Here is a 17,859-nt window from a genome sequence, read left to right on the forward strand (position 1 = left end):
CTTGCCACAATCAAGAATACAACTTAAAACCTGATATGAGGTTGGTTAACCTGTGATCTAGAAAATTTGAGGTCTTGCTTAGACTGAATTTCAATAAAAATAAAAAAGAAAAATTTATCTATCATGATCTAATAAAAAATTCAGGTTGATATAATAACTGATTAATCTAAAAAAATTCAATTAAAACTTGTTAATTTTCTTTTTAATTTTTTAAAATAATATTATTTTTATTTTTTTAAATAATAAAAATAAAATTGATGTAGTTAACTCGAGTAAAGTAATATGTGACTTACAACTTGTTCAAACTATGGATATAATATATCTTTCAATAAAGAATCATGTAATGAGACAAGTGAAATGAATTCTAACAACAGACCACTGATTTGAAACTTTGTATGCCTGTGCCTCCCATGTTGATGAGAGTATTACTCTTAAGAATATACATTATCAATATTTTAATATCATTTTACAAGTTAACGTTTCCTCCTGAAAAATATTTTCACGGAACTCAACTTGCAATAGCTCCCCTCATTCATCAAAAGGTTCAGATTATATATATATATATATATATAGCCTTCTTAACTCGAGGTTATGACCTAAATGTCTAGATATTGAAATTCCACATCTCAACTGTCTTTGACCCGAAATGTGTGTGTGTGTGTGGAAGTGAATTTAGTACTCGAATTTTATTTTATTTTTTTATTTTAGTATCTCAAACTATTTTTGATAAAAAAAAAAGAAAAGTATTTCTATTAATGTTAACCATGGGCAATGATTTAAAAACACGACATGTGTTATCCACCCTGAATCAAGCATTCTTGGGGAAGTGTTGTTCAACATGTCACTCTACCATTGGACAGACTTAAATACGCTCTAATCCAAGGTTAACTCCCCCACCTCCCTAGCCAAGAATTGTGAACCATGAACATCGTTCCCTATATATAGAATCACGGACCCTCTTCCCAATTTGCTCCCTTAGTGGACTACAATACTACATTTTCCTTTCAAAGTGATTAGGGATGACAATTATTTGTTCTTTTAGCAAAGCCTCGCACCATCTTTGTAGCTCAACTTGGTGTCTAATGTCATGTTTCTACCGTCTAATCCTTGTTAGAGTGAATTCTTTTTGTATTCAACTTTGTTATTTTCTCTCCGTTTCTTTCTTTGGTTTTGTTGTTCTGAAGGTTTTGAAGCCAAGAACCCATGATTCTTTTAAGCCTAGGAACTTAGATCTGTTCTTCACATCCGTGTCTGCCACCACAGTTTCAAGTATGTCAACAGTTGAGATGGAAGTTTTCTCCAATTCCCAACTCCTCGTTTTGACCATTTTAATGCTCATTGGTGGAGAAATCTTCACTTCCATGGTTGGACTTCATTTCAAGAAGTCTCAACTTCAGAAAATGGAAAACAGAATTTCTTCCCTTGCAAACAATGATCCTAGCACTTACCAATCTGGGTTGGTAATGACAGAAAAACAAGATTTTGAAAATCTTGAATCAGGAAATCATGAAACTTCATTAGATAGTAGTGTAGATTTCTTGAAGTACAAATCAATCAAGTTTTTGTGTTTTGTGGTTTTGGGATATTTTATAGTTATTCAAGTTCTAGGAGTTTCTCTAGTTTCAACCTACCTAGCACTTGTCTCTAGTGCAAGAGAAGTGCTAAAAAACAAGGGGCTAAACTTGCTAACATTTTCTATCTTTTCCGTTGTTTCAACTTTTGCCAACTGTGGTTTTCTTCCAACAAACGAAAACATGGTGGTCTTTAAGAATAACTCAGGCCTCCTACTCATCCTCATCCCTCAAATTCTTCTTGGAAACACCCTGTTTCCCTCTTGCCTAAGATTCTGTGTTTGGTTCCTGGGAAAGTTTTTCAAGAGAGTAGAATCAAATTACCTCTTGAAGAAAACAAGTGAAATTGGGTATTTTCATTTGCTACCAAGCCAGCATTCTTCTTATTTGGTCGTTACTGTTTTTGGGTTTATCATCACTCAATTTATATTATTTTGCTCCATGGAGTGGAATTCAGCTGGATTAAGTGGTCTAAATTCTTACCAAAAGACTATAGGAGTATTGTTTCAGACCATGAATGCAAGATATGCTGGAGAAAGCATCGTGGACCTCTCAACCATCTCCTCAGCTGTCTTGGTGCTGTTTGTGATCATGATGTAAGTGTTCTCTTTCCTCTCAGTCTAAGTTTAAATAACGCATAAATCCTTGTTCTCTTTCCTCTCTATCTAAGTTAAAATAACGCGTAAATTGATAACCTATAGTTTCTATGTATTTTGTCTTTAAGAAAGGTGGCATTTTCCCCATTTTCCTTTTGTTGTTTTGGTAATTGGTACACAGAACAGCCTCATAATCAGAAAAGGTCCAAATTAAATAAATCATTAAAACAAATGTGAGGAATGAACTAACTATATAATAAAGAGTAGATTGAGTTCATTTACTTTTCTTTTTATTATAAATTATTTTCTATTCATAATATTTTTGTTTTTTATAAAGTGGCTTTTTTTTAATTATTATAAAGTAGTTTCTATTTATCAGATCAACCTAGTGATTTGCAAACTAAAAATTTAAATTTAATTAGAAAACTTGAATTGATTTCTAGATTTTTCTTTCGAAAAGATTTGGTTTTAGAATGAAGGTTAAGTACCCAAGTTAACTTGCTGTAAGGATTTAATAACTTTGTATTTCATTATTATTCTATAGAATAATTGAAAAATCCTAATCAAACTTGAAAAGCCAATAATGTAACCTAGGATACGAAATCATCATAGGATTACTGAGGTAGACTTTAATGTAAGATTTTATATGACTTGAAAACTCCACTTCTGACCTTACCAAAAGAATTCATATTTTATTTTCGTTGTCAACTTCATAAAATATTATTTCTCTTACTAAGAAAATAGAATATATACATTGAAATAACTTTATCCATTTTATTTTTCAGGTATCTTCCTCCTTATACTTCTTTCCTCCCCATAAAAGATGACGAAGAAATATATAAGAAGAAAAGAAACAGAAGGGAAAAGCTTTCGGAGAACATACTGTTCTCTCAACTATCATATTTAGCTATTTTCATCATCCTTGTATGCATCACAGAGAGGCAAAAACTGAAGGAAGATCCTCTCAATTTCAATGTATTGAATATTGTGGTTGAAGTAGTCAGGTACAAATATTTTTGCCTTTTTTTCCTTGTGGATATTGAACTCAATTTTTATTATAATTGATGAAATAAATGTGGTAATTAGCTAACTAACATCTTTGATTCTTTTCTTTTTCTTTTTTGTTCTGATGCAGTGCTTATGGAAGTGTAGGGTTTACAACAGGCTACAGTTGTGACAGGCAAACACAACCTAATAGTAATTGTGTGAACAAATCTTATGGATTCTCAGGGAAATGGAGTGATGAGGGGAAGATTATTCTCATAGTGGTGATGGTGTTTGGAAGACTAAAGAAGTTCAATATGGATGGTGGCAGAGCTTGGAAACTCTTGTGATGGAGACATGGAAATATCAGCAATATATAGTGGTGCCATGCATGTCTATATAATTAATTAGTCCTCAAATTAGAGGCATAATTATTCTTCTCTTCTTTTTTTAGGAGAGAGCAGGTATTCAACAAAGTACATAATATAAATGAAGCAATTAGAGTAGTTGTACTCCTTTTTTTTTTAATGAAAATAAAATTCTTCACTGATGAGGTTGGTTGACCTGTGATGAAATTTGAGGTCTAACTCACCTATTGTGATCTAGTTAAAAACAAGAATTAATGTAATACCTGATTAATCTAAAAAAACTCAATCAAAACTTGTTAATTTTTTTTAAATCATTTTTATTTTTTTATAAAAGCAATAAAAATAAAATTCATCTAGTCAACTCGAATCCACTAACTTGTCACTTATAACTTTTCCAAACTAAATTGATTCAGATTTATAAACTATGGATTTAATATATATATATATCAATAAGGAATCATGTAATAAGACAAGTCAAATGAATTCTAACAACAGACCGTTGATTTGAAACTTTGCATGCCGGTGCATCCCATGTTGATGAGATACATTACTCTTTAGAATATACATCATCAATATTTTAATATCATTTTACAAGTTAACGTTTCCTACTGAAAAAATATTTTCATGGAACTCAACTTGCAATAGCTCCTTCATTCATCAAAAGGTTCGGATTATATATATAACCTTCTTCTTTCGAGGTTATGACCTCAATGCCTAGATATTGAAATTCCAAATCTCAACTGTCTTTGACTCCAAATATGTGTGTGTAATTGTGAATTGCGAGTAGAAGTGAATTTAGTACTTGAATTATTTTTTTTAGTATCTTAAACTATTTTTGATTAAAAAATTAAGTATTTCTATTAATGTTAACCATGTACGTGTTATGTTAATTACGACAAGCTATACAATAAGGGATTTCTGTGAGAAGTGTTTATGGTTCGGTTCGGTTTAGTTTAAATTTAAAAACTAACTAAATCAAATTACAGTATTTTTGTTAAAAATTAACCAAACTGGATTGGAAATCGGTTCGGTTAAATCCAATTTTTTTTAAAAAAAATCTGGTTTAGAAGTTAGTTTTTTTTTTTTGGTTTTTTTAAAATTTGCTTAGCCTTCTTTAAAATTTAAAGCAAACTATAATTTGCAGTTAGCCTTCTTTCATAACTTTCACAGTTCAAAGATGAAGGCGAGTCGGAATTTGAAGTAAGCCCATTAATATTTTCCATCTTATCAAACAACCTTTTTGTTTGACCCAAAAATTCCTCTGACTCCAAAATCTGTAATATTAAAAGCATTGAAATCAACAAACAACCATCCACGCTTGATATGTGGTAGGTCATGGATATTTGCTTTCTCGTCAGTTAAAGGACGCAGAAATAATATATTTTTAATAAATGGTATAACCCCCCAACTTGACCCCAAGTATATTTTTTGTAGGATAGTTAAATCCACTCGGTCTGCTTTCAATGTGCTCACCCTTTGGGTGGATCCAAATTGTACCATTCCTTGTGATTCCACGGATATTACTGCAATTGTCTACAAATGGAAATTAATAGTCAATACAAATGATTAGGGTGTTGGATGAAAAAAAGAGATACACAAAGCTCGAATGAATTTCAAGAGAAATATCATAAAAAGAAAATGAGTTATAAAAGTAAAATTTTGCGTTCCAACATGCAGTACCTTTATTCCAGAAGAAAATTGGCGATGAATTTCAAAATCATCCTGCAAGAAAAGGAAATTTTCAGGCAAGCAGAAACTAGTCAGCTAACATTCAAGAATTTTGGGCGATTTAAAAAAAAAAAACTAGGAAAAATATTTTCCATGATAACTAGCACAGGAGTAAATGGTAAAGAAGAAGCAAAGGACGAAGTACTTGGAATATATCCTGACCTCTAACAGAGGCAACAGAATTCCAGCCTCCATCACTAGCATCTGAGAAAATCCACTGGTGCTTTCCAGTGGAAGTAGCCTGGCCAACAATTATGAATTAGACCATGACAACTGCATTAACCCTATTAAAGTTTTTTTTAAAGCTTGGAATAGAAATCATTGAAAAAATGGTCGAAAGGTTGTCTTCTGGAAATTTACAAAGAATGATTAAGGAAAATCACTATATATCTGAAACAGAATATCACATAAAACTTACCCTTCACCTAGCATATGGGCCTTTGAAAGCATATTGTTAACTACAACTCTCATTTCCTCTTCATAGTACGCATCCTCCATGGTTAACAACCTGGTCACATCTCAAAGAGACAGATGAAGGGGGCAAGAGTGGTGGGTTGTTTACTTATTGATCGGCTAGAAAAGAAACAGATGAAGGGGGCAAGAGACAAAGAGGATGAAAATTGAAAAGGAAAAGGAAGAAGAATTGGTCTGGTATAAGCGGCAGCTTCAAAAATAAATTGTAATGTCATTTAGATTTAGGTTTACTATATTATTTATACTAAGTCATTTTTAACTTTATTTTATGGGTGGACTAGTTTAGTTCACTGGTTTTAGTAGCAAAACCAAAACCGAATCAAACCGGAAAGATTTCTAGTTTTAGTAATCGATTTAATTGGTTTTTCATCTTTATTTGGTTTTTTCGATTAATTTTTCATCTGTTTTCTCGGTTTTTTCAGTTACTTGGTTTTTTTAAACACCTCTAATTTCTGCTTTGTAAAATATTCTCTACTTCTTATATTATTCATCTGTTCAGCAACTATGTATACAGGGCAGTAACGAAACCTATTCTACTTAGAATCATATTCTAAATTGGATAATAATTTTTACAAGGAAACAAACAGATTTCCTATAATGTTAGGATCTATACATATCTTGTCAGCTAACACTCCCCCTTACATAGATGTCTATCATGTCCAACTTGCCAATTATACAATAAAAATCATTGTTTGATAATTGTCTTGGTGAGGACATCAACTAATTCATTTGCAAAGTTAACAAACAGGAAACATACAATTTGTATCTAGCTTCTCTTTGATAAAATGACGATCTATTTCGACACGTTTAATTCGATCATGCTGAATAATTTTGTGTGCAATCTGAATTGCCGCATTATTATCATAGTACAGATTAATAAAATCTGTATATTTGATCTCTAAATCCTTCAAAATACTTTTGATCTATAACAACTAACATATTCCTTGAGTTATTCCTCAAAATTCTACTTATACACTAGATCTTGCTACAACTTTCTGTTTTTGGTTATTTGATCTCCTACCTATTCTGCATTAGTATAGCCTTTAATATTTGAGACAATATCTTTCAAGTACAATAAACCTTTACCAGACACACTTTTAAGATATCTTAAGATCCTGTAGACTGTATCCATATGCTCCTCACTTGGTGCATGCATAAATTAGATCATAATACCTACAACATATGTTATATACGGCCTAGTATGGGTTAGATAGATTAGCTTACCCCACAAGTCTTTGATACTAGCCTATATTTGTAGGGATTTGATCTGGAAGGATTCCAAGTTGATGATTCATTTGTATTAATGTTTCAACTAGTTCGTAGGTGAGCGTCCTAGCCTCATTTAGAAGATCCAATATGTATTTATATTGTGAGAGGGAAATTCCTTGTTTGGACCTTGCTACTTCAATACCAAGAAAGTACTTCAGTTGTCCTAAATCTTTCATTACGAACCCTTCAGATAAGCATTCTTACAGTGTCCTCATTTCTTTGGAATATAACTTGTCAAAATCATGTCATCTACATACACAATTAATGTCTTTACCTTTTCATCTTTATATTTTACAAATAGCATATGATCTACATTGCTTTATTGATAGCTGGTTGCTTTCATTGCTAGAGTAAACCTCCCAAACTAAGCTCAAGGAGACTACTAACAGAATGGAGGGAAAATGGAGAGTAATATTTCTCGTCTTTCAATTAATTATTTACATGAATAAGAGGATATATATAACATATTGTTACCATAATGTAAATAACATAAATTTCCAATTATGGCTATACATTTATGGGTTTAATTAGTTAATGAATATATTGCTGATCTTCCTTTTTTAATCTTGCAGAGGACAACTCATGCCAACACTCCCCTTTAAGTTGGTGCATATATATCTCGGATGCCCAACTTGCCAAATGAGTTGTATAAGTTTCTACGACATACAGTTTTTGTAAGTATGTCTGCCAACTGGTTTTCGGATTTAACAAATGAAATCAAATTATCTTGGCCCCAAGATTTTGTTTGATGAAGTGTCGGTCTACTTCCATATGTTTGGTTCAATCATGCTGGATTGAATTGTGGGAGATATCAATTACAGCTTTGTTTTCACAAAATTGATTCATTTCTCCCGTAGGAGTAAGGCCAATTCCAGTTAATAGCCTTCGAAGCTAGAGAAGATCACAAAGGCCTGTAGCCATCCCACGAAAACTTGATAATGCTACCACCTTTTGCTTCTTACTTCTCCAGGTAACTAGGTTTCCTCCAACCAACGTGAAATAATTTGAAGTTGATTTTTTATCAGAAATATTTCTTGCCCAGTTAGTATCTGTGTAACCTTTCACTCGTAAGTGATTGTTTCTTGTAAACATAAGTCCTTTTCTAGGAGAGAACTTTAGGTATTTGAGAATCTAAATCACTGCATTCATATGATCTTCACTTAGACAATGCATGAATTAGCTTACCACACTTACTGCAAAAGCGATGTCCGACCATGTATGAGAGAGATAAATCAATTTTCCTATTATTCTTAAATACCTTTCTTTATCTATTGGCACTTGGTCTGAGTATTCTTCTAGTCTATGACTTTGAATTATCGGTGTATCTACAGGCTTACAATCCAGTAATCCTACCTCTGATAATAAATCCAGGATATATTTTTGTTGGGAAAGGAATATGTCATGTTTTGACCTAGCAACTTCAATTCCCATAAAATATTTGAGTCCTCCTAGATTTTTCATCTCAAATTTTATGGCTAATTGCTCTTGAAGTCTTGCTATTTCCTTTAAGTCATCTTCTGTAATGATCATATCATCTACATAAACTATCAAAACTGTTACCTTACCCTGGTGATGTTTTATGAATAAAGTACTATCCGAGTTGTTTTATTGAAAGCCATATTTCCTCATTGCTGAGTTGAAGCACCCAAACCATATATGCTCTAAGAGACTGTTTTAGGCTGTATAAAGTTCTTTGTAGTTTGCACATGATCTTTGCTTCAAAGTTTACTATATATCCTAGAGGGACATCCATGCAGATTTCTTCTTCAAGATCTCCATGTAAAAATGTGTTTTTAATATGAAACTGGTGTAATGGCTAATCAAGATTTGCTGCGAGAGATAGTAGAACTCTAACAATACTCAACTTTGCCACAAGTGAGAATGTTTCTTGATAGTCTATGCTATAAGTTTGCATGTAGCCCTTTGCCACTAGTCTTGTTTTATACCTTTTAACTAACCCATCAGCTTTGTATTTGATGGAGAATACCCACTTACATCCTATTATTTTTTTACCTTCTGGTAGGGAAACAAGATTCCATGTTTTATTTTTTAGTAAAACTTATATTTCCTCCTTCATAGCTCGGATCCATTTAGACTCATCCAAAGCTTCATCAACACTCGTGGGAATATGATGTGAAGAGAGTTCATTCATAAAATTCTTGAGAGATTCAGACATTTTCTTTGTTGAAACATAATTGGCAATTGGATATCTTGATCTTTAATCCTCTAATTCTAAAAAATATCTATTTGGTGGTTTTCCTTGATTTTGCCTAAAAGGTAACTCATAGCTAATAAGGGTATCCATATCATCAAGAATATGAGTTGTGATAAGAGAGCCTACCTCAATGATATTCTCAGGAGATGGGTCATTGGATACTGAAAAGTGGGGGGTATTATTACTGCTTCTAGAGATGTTACTTCAGCTTTCGAAGATGTCAACTCTTGATTAGATTCCCAATTGATAATAGGTTGAGTTTCTAGTGATGTCAACTCTGGATTAGATTTCTAATTGATAAAACATCCCTCTATGTCTGGGTATGGTCATCACCGACTCACTAGCAAAGAGATGGACATGGAATCACCCGAAAGAGGCCAACTCAGGTAGCCTGCAGCTGCAAATTTGATAGGACACCATGTCTACTTTGAGCCAATAGTTGGGATCCTTCCCAACCAAATCAAGGACTGAGATTTCTTCCTCAATGAAGAGAAGGTTACCCTCTTCTACCTCTATAAGTAGAAGAAGATTTCATGTTCAAAGGGGGGAGAAAATCGAACGTAAAGTTAGCTAAAAACCAGCCTTCCCTGCTCAATTTTCCTCCAACCGGTCCTTTCTCTTCTTTCTCTCTCCGCCGTGGCCTTCACCCACCACTACCCTTATCCCCTCTCTTCTTACCATTATCCCCACCTCAAGTAGCCATTAAACCATCTCACGTGGTGGTTGCACCACTTCTCTCTCTCTTCTGTAAAACTCTTCTTTTCTGCACAATGACCCTGATAGCAATAACAGCAATAACCACCTCACATAAAAGCTTTGTCCTTCTCAACATCAGCTAGTGCACCAATTATCTCCTCAGCCACTCCAACAGTTCTAGCCGTGAGCTTCCACTCTCCTTTGTAGGCCCTTGCTTCTTATTCTTCCAGCTATGACCAGAGCCAGCCGCCGACCTCATTGCCTTTAGTCGTACCGTGTGCCACCAGTCAGGCCACCAGCTCCCTCAATGCTAGGTAAGCCGCCCTCCTCTCTTCTTCTTTTTCCTCCCTTCCCTGCTATCGTTAGCTCCCTCTCTGAACAGTGCAATGTCAATTATAATTCACATTGCATCATTTCATGTAACTTAGTCACTGGGTTGTGCTAGTGAATAAGTTACTTTAGGTTGGACTTGTCTTAGCCTAACCCAATTGACTGGGCCGGGTCCAGCCCGTCCCTAAAATTTAAAAAAGAATATGTTGGGTCAAGTTTGACCCAACTAATTTGGGCTAATATTAGCCCACCTGTTTTAATATTATAATATTAAAAAAACAAAAAAAAATTCAAATATCCATTCAAAAATTTGTAATTTTCTCAAATATTTTTCTACCAATTTCATATAATATCATATTTTATATTTACACTATAAAATACAAATTTAGTATAAAATACATGTTTTTCTCTAAAATATTTCAAAAAAAAAACTCAAAAACCTTTAAATCAATTTCCCTTTTCAAAAAAAAATAATATTTATACATACGGAAAAATCTTAAAAATCTTTCAAGCATATTTTCATTAAAAGATTGTTTCTTTCTCATGTTTTGAAAATTCAAAAAAAAATGAATATCGTAACTAGTTTATGATCATCCATTAGGGTTTGGCCAAAATATCAAAAAACTTTTTCCAAAATTTTTAGGGTCTAGATGTAGACTTTAATATTTATGGCTGTAAAATTACACGATAAAGTAAACCTCGGTATTAAAAACACAAGGTGTAAATAAATGCAATACTAAAATTCAGACTTTAGAATGGTTAGGATTTGACCTTATAAAGTAGAGACTTGCTCATGATGAGAAATCTATTTTAAACCTTATAAAAGATCAATGAATAAAAACCAGACCTTAGGATTTGACCCTATAAAGTAGAGACTTGCTCATGATGAGATATCTGTTTTAAACCTTATAAAAGATCAATGAATAAAAACCAGACCTAGAAAAAAAATCAAATAATAATATAGTTTATTTCAAGTAGGGTGCACTAGGAGTGATGCATCTTCCCCTTACACAACCAGTCCTTTATCTAGACTCTCATAAAACATAGGTTCCTAATAACATAATATTAGGTAATAATTTCTAAATATTAATCATAATTTTATGATTAAATTTAAAAATTTTTCCCAACATACAACACCTCATATTGAAAGCACAATAAAAGTCTATGCCATCACTAGATGATGTCATGGTGCTCGCAACCCTGCAACAGAGAATAACATTGACAGGAAAACTATATCTTTCTTTCTGAATGATAATTAGGTTTCGCAGGAGGTTGTTCGGGGTGACTGGAACAATCGGGTTTCGTTCTTGTTTTGTCATTGTTTGCAGTAGAAAATTGATAGAATACGAAGTTCAAAAAGAGATGCAGGAAAGAACCGTGTAAAAAATTCGTCTGCTCCGATACCATGTTAATTATAACAAACATATAATAAGAGATTTCCGCTCTGTAAAATATTCTCACTTTTTATATTATTCATCTGTTCAGCAACTATACATATAGTGTAGTAAAAAAACCTATTCTATTTGGAATCCGATTCCAAATTGGACAATAATTGGTACAAGGAAACAAACAAATTTCCTATAATGTTGGGATCCACACATATCTTGCCAGCTAACATGCTATCGACCCTGCATCAAGCATTATTGGGGAGGTGTTGTTCAACTTGTCACTCTACCATTGGACAGACTTAAATACGCTCTAATCCACAACTCAACCGACAACCATATCCAATGAAGAATTTTCCTCCCCTAATCCCAAATGCTTGTCTTCCTTCCACAGTTTACTTAATTACTAAAGGCATAGGCTTCAACATGTAGCCATGTGGTGTTCCAAGGTTAACTTCACCACCTCCCTAGCCAAGAATTGTGAACCATGAACATCGTTCCCTATATATAGAATCACAGACCCTCTTCCCATTTTGCTCCTTAGTGAACTACAATACTACAATTTCCTTTCAAAGTGATTAAGGATGACAATTATTTGTTCTTTTAGCAAAGCCTCGCACCATCTTTGTAGCTCAACTTGGTGTCTAACGTCATGTTTCTACCGTCTAATCCTTGTTAGAGTGAATTCTTTTTGTATTCAACTTTGTTATTTTCTCTCCGTTTCTTTCTTTGGTTTTGTTGTTCTGAAGGTTGTTAGAGTGAATTCTTTTTTTATTCAACTTTGTTATTTTCTCTCCGTTTCTCTCTTTGGTTTTGTTGTTCTGAAGGTTTTGAAGCCAAGAACCCATGATTCTTTTAAGCCTAGGAACTTAGATCTGTTCTTCACATCCGTGTCTGCCACCACAGTTTCAAGTATGTCAACTGTTGAGATGGAAGTTTTCTCCAATTCCCAACTCCTCGTTTTGACCATTTTAATGCTCATTGGTGGAGAAATCTTCACTTCCATGGTTGGACTTCATTTCAAGAAGTCTCAACTTCAGAAAATGGAAAACAGAATTTCTTCCCTTGCAAACAATGATCCTAGCACTTACCAATCTGGGTTGGTAATGACAGAAAAACAAGATTTTGAAAATCTTGAATCAGGAAATCATGAAACTTCATTAGATAGTAGTGTAGATTTCTTGAAGTACAAATCAATCAAGTTTTTGTGTTTTGTGGTTTTGGGATATTTTATAGTTATTCAAGTTCTAGGAGTTTCCCTAGTTTCAACCTACCTAGCACTTGTTTCTAGTGCAAGAGAAGTGCTAAAAAACAAGGGGCTAAACTTGCTAACATTTTCTATCTTTTCCGTTGTTTCAACTTTTGCCAACTGTGGTTTTCTTCCAACAAACGAAAACATGGTGGTCTTTAGGAATAACTCAGGCCTCCTACTCATCCTCGTCCCTCAAATTCTTCTTGGAAACACCCTGTTTCCCTCTTGCCTAAGATTCTGTGTTTGGTTCCTGGGAAAGTTTTTCAAGAGAGTAGAATCAAATTACCTCTTGAAGAAAACAAGTGAAATTGGGTATTTTCATTTGCTACCAAGCCAGCATTCTTCTTATTTGGTCGTTACTGTTTTTGGGTTTATCATCACTCAATTTATATTATTTTGCTCCATGGAGTGGAATTCAGCTGGATTAAGTGGTCTAAATTCTTACCAAAAGACTATAGGAGTACTGTTTCAGACCATGAATGCAAGATATGCTGGAGAAAGCATCGTGGACCTCTCAACCATCTCCTCAGCTGTCTTGGTGCTGTTTGTGGTCATGATGTAAGTGTTCTCTTTCCTCTCAGTCTAAGTTTAAATAACGCATAAATCCTTGTTCTCTTTCCTCTCTATCTAAGTTAAAATAACGCGTAAATTGATAACCTATAGTTTCTATGTATTTTGTCTTTAAGAAAGGTGGCATTTTCCCCATTTTCCTTTTGTTGTTTTGGTAATTGGTACACAGAACAGCCTTATAATCAGAAAAGGTCCAAATTAAATAAATCATTAAAACAAATGTGAGGAATGAACTAACTATATGATAAATAGTAGATTAAGTTAGTCCTCATATGCAATTCATTTACTTTTCTTTTTATTATAAATTAGTTTCTATTCATAATATTTTTGTTATATTATAAAGTGGCTTTTTTTTAATTATTATAAAGTAATTTCTATTTATCGGATCAATCTAGTGATTTGCGAACTTAAAATTAAATCTAAATTAATTTTAAATTAAATCAAATATGAGTTGTTCTAGTTAATTATAGGATAAAGTGGCTTTTTTTTAATTATTATAAAGTAGTTTCTATTTATCAGATCAACCTAGTGATTTGCAAACTAAAAATTTAAATTTAATTAGAAAACTTGAATTGATTTCTAGATTTTTCTTTCGAAAAGATTTGGTTTTAGAATGAAGGTTAAGTACCCAAGTTAACTTGCTGTAAGGATTTAATAACTTTGTATTTCATTATTATTCTATAGAATAATTGAAAAATCCTAATCAAACTTGAAAAGCCAATAATGTAACCTTCATTATTATTTTATAGAATAATTGGAAAATCCTAATCAAACTTGTAAAACCAATAATGTAACCTAGGATACGAAATCATCATAGGATTACTGAGGTAGACTTTAATGTAAGATTTTATATGACTTGAAAACTCCACTTCTGACCTTACCAAAAGAATTCATATTTTATTTTCGTTGTCAACTTCATAAAATATTATTTCTCTTACTAAGAAAATAGAATATATACATTGAAATAACTTTATCCATTTTATTTTTCAGGTATCTTCCTCCTTATACTTCTTTCCTCCCCATAAAAGATGACGAAGAAATATATAAGAAGAAAAGAAACAGAAGGGGAAAGCTTTCGGAGAGTATACTGTTCTCTCAACTATCATATTTAGCTATTTTCATCATCCTTGTATGCATCACAGAGAGGCGAAAACTGAAGGAAGATCCTCTCAATTTCAATGTATTGAATATTGTGGTTGAAGTAGTCAGGTACAAATATTTTTGCCTTTTTTTCCTTGTGGATATTGAACTCAATTTTTATTATAATTGATGAAATAAATGTGGTAATTAGCTAACTAACATCTTTGATTCTTTTCTTTTTCTTTTTTGTTCTGATGCAGTGCTTATGGAAGTGTAGGGTCTAACATCTTTGATTCTTTTCTTTTTCTTTTTTCTGCTGCAGTGCTTATGGAAGAGTAGGATTTACAACAGGCTACAGTTGTGACAGGCAAACACAACCTAATAGTAATTGTGTGAACAAATCTTATGGATTCTCAGGGAAATGGAGTGATGAGGGGAAGATTATTCTCATAGTGGTGATGGTGTTTGGAAGACTAAAGAAGTTCAATATGGATGGTGGCAGAGCTTGGAAACTCTTGTGATGGAGACATGGAAATATCAGCAATATATAGTGGTGCCATGCATGTCTATATAATTAATTAGTCCTCAAATTAGAGGCATAATTATTCTTCTCTTCTTTTTTTAGGAGAGAGCAGGTATTCAACAAAGTACATAATATAAATGAAGCAATTAGAGTAGTTGTACTCCTTTTTTTTTTTAATGAAAATAAAATTCTTCACTGATGAGGTTGGTTGACCTGTGATGAAATTTGAGGTCTAACTCACCTATTGTGATCTAGTTAAAAACAAGAATTAATGTAATACCTGATTAATCTAAAAAAACTCAATCAAAACTTGTTAATTTTTTTTAAATCATTTTTATTTTTTTATAAAAGCAATAAAAATAAAATTCATCTAGTCAACTCGAATCCACTAACTTGTCACTTATAACTTTTCCAAACTAAATTGATTCAGATTTATAAACTATGGATTTAATATATATATATATCAATAAGGAATCATGTAATAAGACAAGTCAAATGAATTCTAACAACAGACCGTTGATTTGAAACTTTGCATGCCGGTGCATCCCATGTTGATGAGATACATTACTCTTTAGAATATACATCATCAATATTTTAATATCATTTTACAAGTTAACGTTTCCTACTGAAAAAATATTTTCATGGAACTCAACTTGCAATAGCTCCTTCATTCATCAAAAGGTTCGGATTATATATATAACCTTCTTCTTTCGAGGTTATGACCTCAATGCCTAGATATTGAAATTCCAAATCTCAACTGTCTTTGACTCCAAATATGTGTGTGTAATTGTGAATTGCGAGTAGAAGTGAATTTAGTACTTGAATTATTTTTTTTAGTATCTTAAACTATTTTTGATTAAAAAATTAAGTATTTCTATTAATGTTAACCATGTACGTGTTATGTTAATTACGACAAGCTATACAATAAGGGATTTCTGTGAGAAGTGTTTATGGTTCGGTTCGGTTTAGTTTAAATTTAAAAACTAACTAAATCAAATTACAGTATTTTTGTTAAAAATTAACCAAACTGGATTGGAAATCGGTTCGGTTAAATCCAATTTTTTTTAAAAAAAATCTGGTTTAGAAGTTAGTTTTTTTTTTTTTGGTTTTTTTAAAATTTGCTTAGCCTTCTTTAAAATTTAAAGCAAACTATAATTTGCAGTTAGCCTTCTTTCATAACTTTCACAGTTCAAAGATGAAGGCGAGTCGGAATTTGAAGTAAGCCCATTAATATTTTCCATCTTATCAAACAACCTTTTTGTTTGACCCAAAAATTCCTCTGACTCCAAAATCTGTAATATTAAAAGCATTGAAATCAACAAACAACCATCCACGCTTGATATGTGGTAGGTCATGGATATTTGCTTTCTCGTCAGTTAAAGGACGCAGAAATAATATATTTTTAATAAATGGTATAACCCCCCAACTTGACCCCAAGTATATTTTTTGTAGGATAGTTAAATCCACTCGGTCTGCTTTCAATGTGCTCACCCTTTGGGTGGATCCAAATTGTACCATTCCTTGTGATTCCACGGATATTACTGCAATTGTCTACAAATGGAAATTAATAGTCAATACAAATGATTAGGGTGTTGGATGAAAAAAAGAGATACACAAAGCTCGAATGAATTTCAAGAGAAATATCATAAAAAGAAAATGAGTTATAAAAGTAAAATTTTGCGTTCCAACATGCAGTACCTTTATTCCAGAAGAAAATTGGCGATGAATTTCAAAATCATCCTGCAAGAAAAGGAAATTTTCAGGCAAGCAGAAACTAGTCAGCTAACATTCAAGAATTTTGGGCGATTTAAAAAAAAAAAACTAGGAAAAATATTTTCCATGATAACTAGCACAGGAGTAAATGGTAAAGAAGAAGCAAAGGACGAAGTACTTGGAATATATCCTGACCTCTAACAGAGGCAACAGAATTCCAGCCTCCATCACTAGCATCTGAGAAAATCCACTGGTGCTTTCCAGTGGAAGTAGCCTGGCCAACAATTATGAATTAGACCATGACAACTGCATTAACCCTATTAAAGTTTTTTTTAAAGCTTGGAATAGAAATCATTGAAAAAATGGTCGAAAGGTTGTCTTCTGGAAATTTACAAAGAATGATTAAGGAAAATCACTATATATCTGAAACAGAATATCACATAAAACTTACCCTTCACCTAGCATATGGGCCTTTGAAAGCATATTGTTAACTACAACTCTCATTTCCTCTTCATAGTACGCATCCTCCATGGTTAACAACCTGGTCACATCTCAAAGAGACAGATGAAGGGGGCAAGAGTGGTGGGTTGTTTACTTATTGATCGGCTAGAAAAGAAACAGATGAAGGGGGCAAGAGACAAAGAGGATGAAAATTGAAAAGGAAAAGGAAGAAGAATTGGTCTGGTATAAGCGGCAGCTTCAAAAATAAATTGTAATGTCATTTAGATTTAGGTTTACTATATTATTTATACTAAGTCATTTTTAACTTTATTTTATGGGTGGACTAGTTTAGTTCACTGGTTTTAGTAGCAAAACCAAAACCGAATCAAACCGGAAAGATTTCTAGTTTTAGTAATCGATTTAATTGGTTTTTCATCTTTATTTGGTTTTTTCGATTAATTTTTCATCTGTTTTCTCGGTTTTTTCAGTTACTTGGTTTTTTTAAACACCTCTAATTTCTGCTTTGTAAAATATTCTCTACTTCTTATATTATTCATCTGTTCAGCAACTATGTATACAGGGCAGTAACGAAACCTATTCTACTTAGAATCATATTCTAAATTGGATAATAATTTTTACAAGGAAACAAACAGATTTCCTATAA

General features: G+C 32.7%; 2 protein-coding genes across 3 annotated transcripts; both read left to right on the forward strand.

Annotated features, from left to right (window-relative positions):
• Positions 1–988: 988 nt before the first annotated feature.
• On the forward strand, positions 989–3,650 carry LOC105120897 (probable cation transporter HKT6). The gene is made up of 3 exons (XM_011019300.1): positions 989–2,167; positions 2,953–3,171; positions 3,303–3,650. The coding sequence occupies exons 1-3, from the start codon at positions 1,020–1,022 to the stop codon at positions 3,499–3,501; spliced, it is 1,566 nt and encodes a 521-aa protein (XP_011017602.1). The 5' UTR covers positions 989–1,019; the 3' UTR covers positions 3,502–3,650.
• An 8,282-nt stretch (positions 3,651–11,932) lies between these two features.
• LOC105120898 (probable cation transporter HKT6) lies at positions 11,933–15,185 on the forward strand. 2 transcript variants are annotated; one of them, XM_011019302.1, is made up of 4 exons: positions 11,933–12,365; positions 12,444–13,426; positions 14,429–14,647; positions 14,841–15,185. In XM_011019302.1, the coding sequence occupies exons 1-4, from the start codon at positions 12,201–12,203 to the stop codon at positions 15,037–15,039; spliced, it is 1,566 nt and encodes a 521-aa protein (XP_011017604.1). In that variant the 5' UTR covers positions 11,933–12,200; the 3' UTR covers positions 15,040–15,185. The 2 variants fall into 2 exon arrangements, with proteins under 2 accessions (XP_011017604.1, XP_011017603.1); XM_011019301.1 differs by having other exon boundaries at positions 11,934–13,426.
• The last annotated feature ends 2,674 nt before the right edge of the window (positions 15,186–17,859 follow it).

Source organism: Populus euphratica, unplaced genomic scaffold (genome assembly GCF_000495115.2).
Source record: "Populus euphratica unplaced genomic scaffold, PopEup_1.0 scaffold31.1, whole genome shotgun sequence".
In the NCBI taxonomy this organism is placed as follows: Eukaryota; Viridiplantae; Streptophyta; class Magnoliopsida; order Malpighiales; family Salicaceae; genus Populus; species Populus euphratica.